The sequence below is a fragment of the Cetorhinus maximus genome, chromosome 18, assembly GCF_964194155.1.
Source record: "Cetorhinus maximus chromosome 18, sCetMax3.hap1.1, whole genome shotgun sequence".
In the NCBI taxonomy this organism is placed as follows: Eukaryota; Metazoa; Chordata; class Chondrichthyes; order Lamniformes; family Cetorhinidae; genus Cetorhinus; species Cetorhinus maximus.
In genome coordinates, this window is record NC_135896.1 from 11,852,379 (window position 1) to 11,865,721 (window position 13,343).

The 13,343-nt window shown below is 41.0% G+C and overlaps 1 protein-coding gene across 4 annotated transcripts in view; it reads right to left on the reverse strand.

The window, feature by feature from the left end:
* LOC144692929 (poly(A) polymerase type 3) overlaps window positions 1-13,343 on the reverse strand; it is a 76,438-nt gene that overhangs the window by 18,903 nt on the left and 44,192 nt on the right. For 2 of the 4 annotated variants that reach the window (XM_078562083.1, XM_078562085.1), the window contains exons 13-19: window positions 10,449-10,502; window positions 9,228-9,347; window positions 8,893-9,002; window positions 7,911-8,032; window positions 6,168-6,289; window positions 1,717-1,814; window positions 458-660 (exon numbers count right to left, since the gene is read on the reverse strand). In XM_078562083.1, the coding sequence (XP_078418209.1) occupies window positions 458-660; window positions 1,717-1,814; window positions 6,168-6,289; window positions 7,911-8,032; window positions 8,893-9,002; window positions 9,228-9,347; window positions 10,449-10,502 (829 nt within the window). Of the gene's footprint in view, window positions 1-457; window positions 661-1,716; window positions 1,815-6,167; window positions 6,290-7,910; window positions 8,033-8,892; window positions 9,003-9,227; window positions 9,348-10,448; window positions 10,503-11,319; window positions 12,086-13,343 lie in introns of those variants that run through there. The other 2 variants (XM_078562084.1, XM_078562087.1) reach the window with 2 other exon arrangements.

Here is a 13,343-nt window from a genome sequence, read left to right on the forward strand (position 1 = left end):
AAACCCAAGGTTATCAATACACGGCACCAGCAAATTTCTCACCATTTGTCCATTTGATAACAATCCCATCCTTTAACCTTCAGGATTACCTGGACACGAATGGCAAGAATTCCAGACCTTCGATGATAATCTACCTCCAAGGTTGTATTATTGAGCCAGATTAGCTGGTCATTCATTACCCAAATCATCAACAGACAGCTGGAGCACTGAATCTGCCTGACTCAGGAATCAACTTTGCTGCAGAGAACCTGCTCAGTTTCACTCTCACGTTAGGAAGGCTTACTTCTTTTTTCCTCCAAATTCCCAAAAAGACAGTAAATTAAACTCTCTTCATGCTAACCAGCAAAAAAAAGCTAAAGCAGAAACAAAAAAAGTTACAATAATTGAAAAAGCACCTGTTTTGAGATGTTCAACTGTGGGAAATACAGAAATTCAGCACAAAAATAAGCTTACAAACCTCGTTCTTTGTGGATTCATTTGTAAGTGGTGATGCGGGTCTTTTTCTCCCAGAGGTAACAGGGCTGGATCCTTTTGTGGCTGCACTTGGAGACTGATTGCTGACACACGTGGACAAAACCCAGTTGATTGCTGACTTTGGCTGTGCAGTAGAAGGTGTGGGAGAGGCCTGAGGAATGTGTTCACTGGATGATGAAGATGAGCCTAGGAGAGAGAGAAGATATATCCACACAAGTTATTTAACTAATCACATAAATGGACTTGAAATAATAACATAGTGAAGTCATCAACTTTGATTTCTCTCTCCCTATCCCATAGGTATTGAAAATTGAAGCACCCAGTCTTTCATGCCTCCTGTCTTTAAGTCAGTTTAAATTCTCAGTCAAACTTTTTACTGTCATTGCGATCTTCCTTATTCTTTGAGAACCAGTTCAACCTCTATATCCTCAGATAAGGGGGAAAAAAACCTATGCCTCTAAGAAATCAACAGTATGTGGTCAAGGAATTCTCCCCTTGCTGTACACAAAGCCTGGTGTGAGCATCAAATTTTTTTGCCTAGAGCTGTTAGCACTGATATCCCACAACACAAGCAGAGGAGCTGAATGCAGACCCAAATCAGATGAGAAACATGGGGTAGATTGGGAGTGACGTCCCCTGTAAGCTGTGCGAAAGCACAGCCATGCAGGGAATAGACCATGTAAAAACAACGGTCCCTTTAAGATGAGCACATGCACGGCTGTGCATCAATACTAAAGGGACTGTGCAGTGCAACGAGCCAACCTCGCACAGCAAAACGAAATGAAAGGGGAAATTGGGTGGGATGGAGCCTTGCAGCTGTTAGCGGAATTTCTTCCAAAGGGATTGTCTATAATAATCGAAACCACAAAACAGACAAATAGACATGCTGCCACACATCACTTACTTCATAAACCACAAAATAGTAAAAAATACATTATCCTTTGTATAATCCTTGGCCCCATAAAGCACAAGCAATTCTTTTTTTTGAGGGCTGGGGATAGATAGAAAAGATAGCAATATATTTGTATCAAGGCATAAGAGGCAAGTGCATTTTATGACCAGGTTCAAAGCTACTGTCTGATCTCACTAAGCCCAGGCACAGCAAGGTTTCAGAAGAAGCAAAAGAACATAGGCACTCTAGGACTATGACATGTACCTTGTGAAAAGGTTCAGAGAAGCTCACCCTTCACCAACACACTCCTTCATTCAACTTCTAACCATCTAGAAAGGATTGCTACTCACCCCCTGAGCTGGGAATGGAATTTCTTTTGGAAGGACTAGTCTCTGATTCCACCTGGGCTTCTGAATTCTGAACACTTGTCAATGCAGCAGTAACAGGACTATATCAAATGAGAAGAAGAAAAGTTACCGAACAGCACACTCATGCATGACTAATTGCCATGAAAATACAAGAAGAAAATACATAAAGGTTCATGTACGGGAATTTTTTAAAACATCACTTTCACTTCCTACATTTCGTACATCCCAACTAATTCACCTGAAATTGTTCTAAAGAGTTCCATCAGGTAGAGGAATGGAAAACTGTAGCCCTTACCTCAAAATTCACCTCCAAAAATACATCTAGGTAATTTAAGAAAAAAACAAGCTGAACGCCAGTTACACGACGGAGAAACTAAAATCTGTTACTGTATAAGCTTTTTATGAAAAATACTCAATTACCATGTCACTATATGTTAATACCAAGAATTCAATCTCATTAGATCACATGGGCATGTGCGAGTTTGCTTCTCATTTTCAACCTATACTGTTGGCCAGCAGCCATACGAAAGAAAGCCAAATATGTAACTGTGTCAGTACATAGCCTTTCCATTGGCAAATCCTCACATGAAACTGTATCTCCTTTGCAGCCCCAGCTAAAGCTTCAGAGGAACTCGGAGGAGGGCCAGACATGCAGTGTGCATGTCCACTGGCATATGGACAGGCGCTGGCACTCATGAATCAATCTCCCAGCTATGAGCGAATAGCTCTGCTGCCCTAAAGATGCTTCATGAAAGTTGAAGGCTAAGGGAGTAAACCCTGACAAAAAAAAGTCTGGAGTGGAGCCAAAAAGTAGACTGATGTCTAAATATGTCAGCTTTCCAGTAACTTCTTCAATCAAGCCGGTGCCAACATAGTGCTTTGCAAACCTTTGGACTCAACCAGGGAGGTCAAGAGGAGGTCCAATCGTTTGGGCAACCCAAGCTCTACATATATTTTGCCCAGGCTTCCACCCTGGAGAGGACTGCAGAGCATTTAGACAAATAAGGAAGGCACCATCATGCCCCACTAGTCAGCCACCGCCCATTTAAGTTGGGCAGCCCTTGACAAGTAAGGTGCTGACCAGCCACAGTCCAACTGCTTGGAGCTTAGAGTCTCTGCTCAACAAGTGGACGGAATCCATCGCACCAGGCAAAAAGCTTAAAGAAAGAAGAAGATGCCCAACTCTTAAGCTGGCAAGCTATAAAATCAGTGCACGGTACTGACAGAAGACTTGCAGATGATTGATATTATGCACAGGACAGTCGTGACTGACATGGAACTTTAGTGGCTGAATATTGACGTAGCTTCCCTACAAGAGACCAGGCTCGCTGAGAGTTGATCACTGGATGAAAAACGTTACACATTCATCTGGCAGGGAAGAGGAGAGGGGAAATACATGAGCAAGTTGTAGGCTTCACTATAAGAAACCCTCTACGCTCCATTATAAGGCAGCTCCACAAATGGTTCAGCACGTGTTCTCCCCATCTCTCAACTCAAACACAGCCAGTTAACCTCATGAGTGTCTATGCTCCAACACTGTGCTCCACTCCAGACGTGAAAGGTCAGTTCTATGATGAGCTTAACATTGCTAACAGCAGAATCCGCAAATCAGAACACCTTTATCAACTGGGGGATTTCAACACAAGAGTGGGCTTGAACCATGAGGCAAGGTCCTCCTCCTTCGGACATCATGGTCCGGGAAAAATAAATAAGAATGGGCAGAGACTTCTTGAGCTTTGTGTAACTAACACCTTTTCGAACAAACCATGCCACAAGATACCCTGAAGACATTCAAAATCAGGCCATTGGCATCAGCTGGATCAGATACAGCAGACGTGACTCTGAACAAGATTCTCAACACACGCAGCTATCACAGCATTGACTGCGAAACAGATCACTCCCTGGTATGCACCAGGGTTAGGATACAACCCTTGCATTTTTCATTCAAAACAGAAACTCAATCCTCATATCAACATCAGCCCACTGCCCATCCAGATAAAAAAACCAACAGTTCCTTGAATTGATTGAACAGCTGCCCTCCCGCATTCCCACACAAGTGCAGAAGTAAAATGAAATATACTTCAAGGCATCATCTACAATGCTGCACTCTCAGCATATGGGAAGAGCAGAAAAATGCTGCCTGGTTCGAGACTAACATCACTGTCATCGAAGTCAAGCTCTCATTAATTATAAGAGATACCCAAGCAAGCAGACTCTGAATGCACTACGAACCGCACAAAGTGAAGTCTAACGGAATGCTAGGCAGTGCGGCAATGACTACTGGTTACAACTTTGCCACAGAGTGTCCAGATATCCTTTGACACAGGGAATGCTAGAAAAATGTATGAAGAGATCAAAAAGACAACACATCCACCAAAGAAAACTGCTCCATTGAAAACGAAGGTAGGGGAGGTCATCATCAACAGCAGTAAACATTTGGAGAGATGGGTGGAACATACTCTAGGGGGGAAACACTGAACCATAGAATCTCTAGACACCTTAGAAAGCTTGCCAGTCATGGAAGAGCTGGATAATGAACCCAGTGAAGAAGTTTAGCAAAGCAATTGACCCAAGTGCCATGGACAATGCTCCAGGTGCTGATGCTATACCACCTGAATTTGTCAAGCAAGGAAAGCTGCACTCCTGTAGCATCTGCGCAAACTTCTCTGTCTGTACTGGAGGGAGGGGACACTGCTCCAGGCTGTGTGATGCAAAGATTGTGACCCTATACAAGAACAAGGGTGACTGCAATGACTGCAACAATTATTGCGACATCGCCCTACTGAGCATCATGGGAGAAGTATTTGCCCTTGTTAGGCTGCAGGTCCTAGCTGAACACACCTACCTTGAATCCCAGTGTTGTTTCAGAACTGGGAGATCTACAATTGACACGGTCTTCTCAGTCTGGCAGCTGCAAGGAGACCACTATATATTGCCTTAATCGATCTCACCAAGACATTCGACCAAGTGAGCAGAAGCAGTTCGCTTAAGCTGTTGTAGAAAATTGGCTGCACACTGGAGCTGCTCAATATGATCTTTTTTTATGACAACATGATGGGTAAGGTCAGCTATGACAGGGCAACACTGAAACCCTTTGATATCTACAGTGGGGTCAAACAGGGTTGCGTCTGGCACTGACACTCGGGCATATTCCTGTCTTTGCTGCTGCCATCTACAGAGGGTGCCCACTTACACACCAGAACTGATGGAAAGCTGTTCAGCCTTGCTCACCTGAGATCCAAGACAAAGGCGCACCAAGTCCTCATGAGCGATTTGCTCTACGCTGACGATGCCACACTAGCATTCCATACCGAGGAACACCTTCAGCGGCAAATGGACAGACCCTCTCACGCCTGTAAAGAGTTTGGTTTGACCATCAGCAACAGGAAGACAAATGTCATGGTCTAGGATGTTGCCATACTGTCATCTATCAATATTGAAAATGTGAGGCTGAAGGTTGTTGATAGCTTCACAGGTTTAGGCTCCACAATCACCAACAATCTTTTGCTTGATGTCAAAATCAACACACGCAACACAAAAGCTGCAGCTGTTATATCCAAGCTGAATAAAAGAACACTAAATTGCAACTCTATCAAGCCTGCATCCTCAGCACAATGCTGTGCAGTGGAGAGACCTGGGCAACATATGCTACGCAGTGGAATAGACCTAGTTTCTAGCTTCATTGTGTCAGGCTTAACACTGGCATCTCCTGGCAGGGCAAGGTCACTGACTCAGAGTCGTCCTGGAGCATGCTAACTCTATCAAGCCAATGAAGTCTGCACTGGCTTGGCCACGTTAATCGGATGGATGATGGCTGTAAACCCAAAAGACATTCTGTGCAGTGAACTGGTCATTGGGTCACGACCTCCTGGGCATCAATATCTCTGCTATAAGGACATTAGTAAGTGAGATAGGCAGATGGAGAACACTGACATTGACAACTGGGAGACAGTCGCTGACAGCGTGCCCTCTGGAAGCTGACTGTTTGGAAGGGCACTGGAAGAGGTGAGCAGAAATGAAAAGCTCAGCTGGCTGAGAAAAGGGCCCAGAGAAAACAGGCCAGTGAATCATGCACCTTCTCAGCTCACTGTATTCCTCTGCAGCAAATGTGGCAGAGACTGCCATGCCAGAGTGGGGCTCCTGGGCCACACCAGGAAATACTCAACACAGAGTTGACCACCATGGTGCAAACCAGATGGTAGGCTGTCACCGATGAGAGCACATGCATGTGATATTTAGCTACAGAGACTAACATTTGATCAACCCTACCGGAGTTTGTCCCGCCATAAATTCTAGTAAACTAATATGCTATACAAAACAGTGGGAATATTCTAAATTTTCAAAGTGATATTCTGGATGTGATCCCAAGGAGACAGTCTTCAACAAAACCCTTGCATAAAAACAAAAAATGGAGGAAGTTACATCCATATTACCTCTGTGGGCTGTTGGCATTCTGTAATGGACTAGAAGGCACTAGCAGGCTGTGGTCACTATCCAGAGAGGCCTCCATGCTATTTTCATCTTCACAGTTGGCTTTGTTCCCCTCCAATGAATGCTTAAGATGAAAAAGAAGTTTTAAATAAGTTAGATACCGAATTCAGAACATGCATTTCCTGACAAATTTCAAGTACCAGCTGTTTGGAAAACAATGGTCAGAGTGGGGAAAACAATATTAAAAAGAGAATTAGGTTTGACTAGACTTGGCTGGGCCAATAGATGATTAACTTTCCCCTTCAAAGGTAATAGAATAATTACATACCTTGGAAGGTAGGCGAAGAAAATAAACCATTAAATAAGTACACAAGAAACCAAACCACAAGCCAGACCTTTTCTCAATGCCAAGATCAGGTTCAACCATCTCTGACCACAGGGAAGAATCGACTTCCCAGTGGAGCTTGGCAATTCAGCACTGTAACTTGCATCCTACCATTCCATGAATGCAAGGAATTTAACATACCCTCCTGTTTGCTACAATTTAATAAATTAAAACCTTGTATTCAATTAGAACCAGTCTCACTTATTTAAAAATCAATGAGGAAGTAATCATTGATCAGTGGCCTGACAGACTGAATGGAAACAAAAAAATATCAAATCATTTCTGTTGGATAGTTGCCTAAACATCAATTATAATGGAATAGCTTCCAAAGATGGAATTTGTTTGGCTAGCTATAGCTTGCAGTATTTTGGCAGACTAAAAAATAAATCCAACTATTTTTGCAGTCCAACAAACCACTTTATTTACAAAAGATGATGGAATAAATGATATCTGATAATATGTAACCAAAGATTCAAATTACCTAGTTATTTATTACATTTTGTAACAAGGTATACTTTTGGTTATAACAATAGAAAAGCAGAATATTTCTTAAAAAGGTGCGAAACTTTTAAGTGTTATGTCCAAAGAGACTTAGGTGTGCTCGTACAAGGAATGCAGAAAGTTAGCATGCAGGTGCAGCAAGTAATTAGGAAAGCAAATGGCATGTTGGCCTTTATTGCAAGAGGATTGGAGTACAAGAATAAAGAAGTGTAGCTGCGATTGTTCAGAGTTTTGGTGAGGCCACATCTGGACAACTGTATTCAGCTTTGGTCTCCACATTTAAGGATATACTTGCATTGGAGGTGGTACAGTGAAGCTTCACTAAATTGGTCCCTGGGATGAGGGGGTTGTCCTGTGATGAGGCACCAAATAAATGGGGCAATCTCATTGAAACCTACGAAAGCCTGAAGAAACATGATAGGGTCGACGCTGAGAAATTGTATTCACTGGTTGGGAAATCTAAAACACTGGGGCACAGCCTCAGGGTAAGGGGCCAATCATTTAGGACTGAGATGAGGAGAAATTACTTCACTCAAAGGAATTCTCTACCCCAGAGGGTTATGGATGCTCCATCGTTGAATATATTTAAGGCTGGGATATACAAATTTTTGATGTCTCAGGGAATTAAGGAATATGGGGAGCAGGTGGGAAAATGGAGTTGAACCCAAGATCAGCCATGATCATGTCGAATGTTGGAGCAGGCTCGATGGGCCATATGTTCTACTCCTGCTCCAATTTCTTGTGTTCTTGTATTCATTTAGCAGATGTGCTTTACTGAAGTAGCACAGATACTCTGGAGACAAATGATACCTTTTACAGATCATCTAATTTAAATATAATAGGTTATGAAATAGGTTACCTTTTTCTTTTTTTGTTGAACATAACTGGGGAGAAGCAGATGGAGCTGTTTCCTTTTCACATGCATTGCTGCAATCCTCATATCCGCTTCGAACATTTTGCTGTTCATTGCTTGTCTATAAACTGTAAGGGTAGGTGAAATTAATCTTCTGCTGCTGACTTATTTTACAATTAACACTACCAAGGGTGCCACCTCTATCCAACGTTCTTGAATATGGAGGAAGCACCAAGAGCAGGAACTTTCCCCCAAATGTTGAAATGGCAGGTAGGAAAATGGAGGAGCCTGTCACTACAGAAAATGTAATTTCAAGTTCAGTTGGAGTAATCAAACATGGTTAGGGCCAATGTACCCTCTAATTATTTTCTGTAGTCGATGGCTGATTCATTTAAGTGCAGGTACCTTTAAATTTTTTTTGCATGGGTGCGCAGCATCTTAAAGAGGCTAACTTGGGCCCAGGAACTTTTGGGTTGCTGCACAGCTTAGATGGAATATTGGCTCAGGAGCCACGAAGAAAGTGCCAAAACTCTAAAGGATTTGTATTAAAACTGAACCCCAGTAATTAAATGACAGCTGGGCTTAGAGATATCAGATGGATAGGAAGGTATGGTTCAGATAACCAACACGTGCATAAGGCTAGGAGTCAGCTTTGAGCAAGTGTGGCTATGAATGAGACACATTCAAAACCTGTTCTGCAACAAAACTGTTGACCTCACTGTAAGGCACTTAAAACTTGTCAAATTTAGTTTGGCAGCTGGACAATAAACTTTTATCTGGGCTGTAAGTAAGGGTGGATTAACTGACAGACCCACGGAACCAGGTTCTAAAGTTGCCCCACCATACTACATTTTTTCCAAAATAAGTTATCTGCAAGGATTTCTGGCATGAAATAATAGCATACTAGCTTCTCAAACAAGATGGAAAAATGTTGAATTCCCTGTATATTAACAGTTGCAGAATTCACAAGACCACAAATGCCTCTTACCAGTATCTGTGAATGACTGAATGTCATAAGTCAGGTCAACACTCAGGTTCTCAGTATTTTCCACTTTCTTAAAGACTATCCCAATGACCCACATTGTGCTAAATTCATCCCTGAAATAGAAAAGCACAGTATGAGACACTTCATGACTTGTAATACTGTATAGAAGTGTGACGCAAAGCATAGCAAACGTTTCTTCTCTCAGGTCAAACCACCTTCTAATCTTTTAACACTGCTCGCCGTTCATCTTGCATTTTTTTTCTCTTGCTCAGCAACCATTTACAATAAAACAAATTATAATCCTTGAAATGGTCACAAACACTGACAAAATTACTTACTTCTCAGGATTGTCTTTGGGAGCTGGGAATGATTGTGGATTAACGTGAGCCAGAGTAATGAACTCATTCTTTTCTAAGCTGCTAATCAGGATTCGGATTTTGGATTCCACCAAGCCCACCCTAAACACAAAAACATTGTTACTGAATGGAGATGAGAAGCTCCAGAAAACTACATATGGCATTGCACTTTGTCGAGGCTTAACATAACTAAAAGCAGTTTCTAACTAATTGGTTAAAAAAGTGTACCAGGGTTGAGCTATACATCCAAGGAGGTAAGCAAATACAACTTAAAGTGGCAGAACAAATAAACTTGCATTTATATAATGGCTTACCAGGGCTTTCAAGCAATTCAATGCTCAAGATAGAATCAGTTACTTTATAGACAAATGAGGCAAGTGTTATATGCAAAAAGGTCCCAAAATGAGATGATTAAGCAATCAATCAATCTGCTTTTGATGGCAATGGTTGAGAGTGGTATGTTTGCTCCTTGCTCTTCTACAAATAGTGCCATGGATCTTCATACAGGTCTGAAAATGTGGGTGGGAAGCTAGTTTGTTGTCTCATCCAAAAGACAGCACTTCCAACAGTGCAGCTCTCACTCAGTACATGAGCCAATGTTCTGTGTTCAAGCCCTGAACTCTCAACTCTTACTAAACTACTCCAAAACAGCCCTTTGCCCCTGACCAATACAAGGTACAGAAGGCTAGCTCACGTGATAAATCAACATTTTTATTTATTTCTTTGTAAGAACAGCTATCTTATGACAGCCAGAAGTTTTAAGTACACCTTACGCATGGCACAGAACATGCTGGCTTTAGTTTTTTTTAAAAAAACATGCTCACCAAGGAACACAAGCAAATGCATTCCACAAGTTATTTTGTGTATTACGTTTAAACTTTCACCCTTTCCTACTCCCCTGACTCAGTGGTGTATGGTTCAAGAGTGCCAAGAACCATTCTATATCACATACAAGTGTCCACACCATGTGAAAACCTCAACCGTGACCAAGCATATGCCAATAGGTTACTCAACTGTAGGAGGGGAGAGTGATACAAGGACATTATATCAGATGTGTACCCAAACTTGTAATTAGAAAATTGCCGAATCATATTAACAGGCTTTTTTATATTAACTAGCAGCAAGTCTCTTAGCCCCCACATGATACAATAATAATCCAGTAATCAATCTTAAATGCGTATTACAACAGACTCAAGAACTTACCATTCTAAGTGCTGTTTTTCCGTTGGGGCACTTGCCAGCAGCACAATGTAATGCCTTTGAAAGGGAGGAGATAAATTACTTTGTGTGTTTTAAATGACAAACTAAGTACTTCAGTCTTGTGAAATACTTGCCAATTTTCACTTCTTTTGAATGTTCTTGGAAATTAATCTTGCTTTTAACTTGCAGTGAATTTCCTTCAAGTTCAGAGCTGAAACTCACCTATTTACTGATGGTTCAGTTATACATCAAGTATAATTCTGGGTTATGCAGAATCGTAGTTCCATTGGAAATGTCATAATTTTACGATTTTTAAAATTTTTATAGATTTGAAAAATGTGCATTGAAAATGATCAAACCCAAATAGGTATAGCCTAATAAAATTTAGTTTATGATCCAATAAATATTATACTAAAAAGGGACCTTGCTGCACCAGAAAACTTCTCAATGAGAAACTCTAAGCAATCATACTGACAGGTTTTATATTATTTATGCCATGGTCCAATTGGATGGACTATAAGCAGCATTTTCACCCAATGTCAGGGAAGGCCAAGGTTATGTGATGACTTTAAATCTCATCAGGGTTTCCAATTGTTTCCACAAAGCACAGCAATTCCATTAGCAATTCCTTCTACTATAATAATGACATGGGGGAAAAAAAAGGAAGGCAAGGCCGTGCTTATCATCCTAATCCTACTTCACTTACCACAACCAGGCATGCATGCTGTCCTGCATGCACCTACTTAACCTCATTACTAATCTAACTGTTAGCTTTACAGAGACTGGCTCCTAACCAGTAACATACATTCAACGGCTTTTGTCATGTGTGCCCATTACTTACAAGTAGCATTAACAAACAGAATGAGTCACATCGAACAATTAAAAAAGGCGTTTATTTTTAAAATATAATCTACATACATTTACAATTGTTAACACTGATCAATAACCCAAGGAATTCAGGTAATAAAATGCAATGGATTAAAATTAGTGATCCACATGCCTACGAGCTCTCTTCCTTCCCCCAACTTGTACATCACTTAGCCTAGCATTTTTGGGTTTGCTAATGTGTACCTCTTGCAGCAACAGCAGAGACAAGCAAGTCAAAAGGTGACCCACACAGAGTTGAGCTGAAGACATTTGATCTAAAACACTGTTGCCCAATAGAAATTGCTAACTGGCTTCATTAATGGCTACAGCGACACCATTTTAGCCATGTGCACTAATTTTAGTAGAAAACATCTTATATACAATACTGGCAAACATGCTTCAAGCGTATGTTTAAATCACTACCACAATTCAGTGTGGAATTTCAAAAATCTGTCATGAATTTAATCAGACAGCATATCTTACTGCAGCTTCGGGATTTATGTCCAGCGCTTGTGAACAGTACTTTGGCTTCAAAGGGCTTGCTGAGAATGTTGACTCACACGAGACGTGCCCTTGCGCTCCATCCAGAGTACAGGTGGATTCACCTTGTCCTGCGCCATGACGTGCCCTGCTGAAATTGCTTGTTATTGGTTGGGATTGGGGTCTGTGGTTATTCAGATTGGTCAAGCTGACCACGATGACAGCTCCCCCCTCCATAATGTTGCTGGTGTTTTCATGGTGCTGAAATCTGATGTTTTCACCCGTGTTGCACACTATTTCACCAGGTAAATCAATAAGCAGTAACCAAGGAAGTAAAGCACACACAATGAAATAACACTCATGAACGCTGCTTTGCAACGTACCATTTACCAAACGCACAGAAATGTTACAGTACGCATCCATACACCACGTTGATGACAATTAATCATTTTTATTCATCGATTAGCTACACCAGAATTCTAATTAATCACATTTGGCTAGTGACCAGCATACTGAACAACACTTCAAAAGTGTTGCAGAACTCTTCAAAATCAAAGGGCAACACTTGTTCTGTCTACAGAGTATCTTTACTGACATGTTACTTGTAGAGGAAATGGGATAGGCTTGAGTGATATCACTGGGTACCATGAGTATTGCTATTATGGAGGAGAAAAAAAATCAAAACTACTGAAGAGCAAAATGGTACAGGTTAGTCCCGTCAGTCTTTAACTTCAAACCAGTAATAGAGGAAGGGGGACCAAGAAAGTTAGAATTCAGAGATGGTTACAGTACAAGAGGTGACCATTTGGGCCAAGTATATGCCAATTCTGTGCAAGAGCAACTCAGTCTTACTCCTTTTCCCAGTAGCCCTGCAAACCTCCTGTCTTTAGGTACTTATCCAATTCCCTTTCAAGTTATACAAGTTATGTGCTTTTCTGCTATAATGTTGACATACAATGAAAGTCAGCTTAACAAAATCAACCAAATGATCAAACAACAAAGACCTTGAAGAAAACCAAAACAAGAACAGTGAACATCTGCGCATTACTGTTATCATCTTTGTTCCTGGCTCTCCCTACTTTGTCCCTAAAAGGAAAGTTGCCTACTTAAATCAGTTAAGCCTTTTGTAATTACTGCTTTCTCACTTTTAGTTTAGTTTTAAGGAAACAAAGGTTGAGTTTTTAAATGGTTGAACATAAATAGAAAGCAAGGAAGGTCACTTCCCATCTTATATGGGAATAACATAACCTTAAAGGATGGAAAGGAAAAAAAAATATAAATCACAATATACTAGCAATATCACAACAAATTATGCAATGTAGGTAGAGCAATTTAATAAAAATGAACTTCCAAAAATATTTAACCAAACCCTTTATACATAGATATATTAAAATTGAGCACAGCTCCCCCTACATTGCAAAAAATGTTAAACTATAAACATTGTTGAATGCCTTCACAAGGATAGTCAGGACCAAGGTGAAGCAGAACAAAAGGTTAAGGGACACCAGACTAGGGCATGGAGATGTAATTCAGTTCTCACTTTGAAGCCAT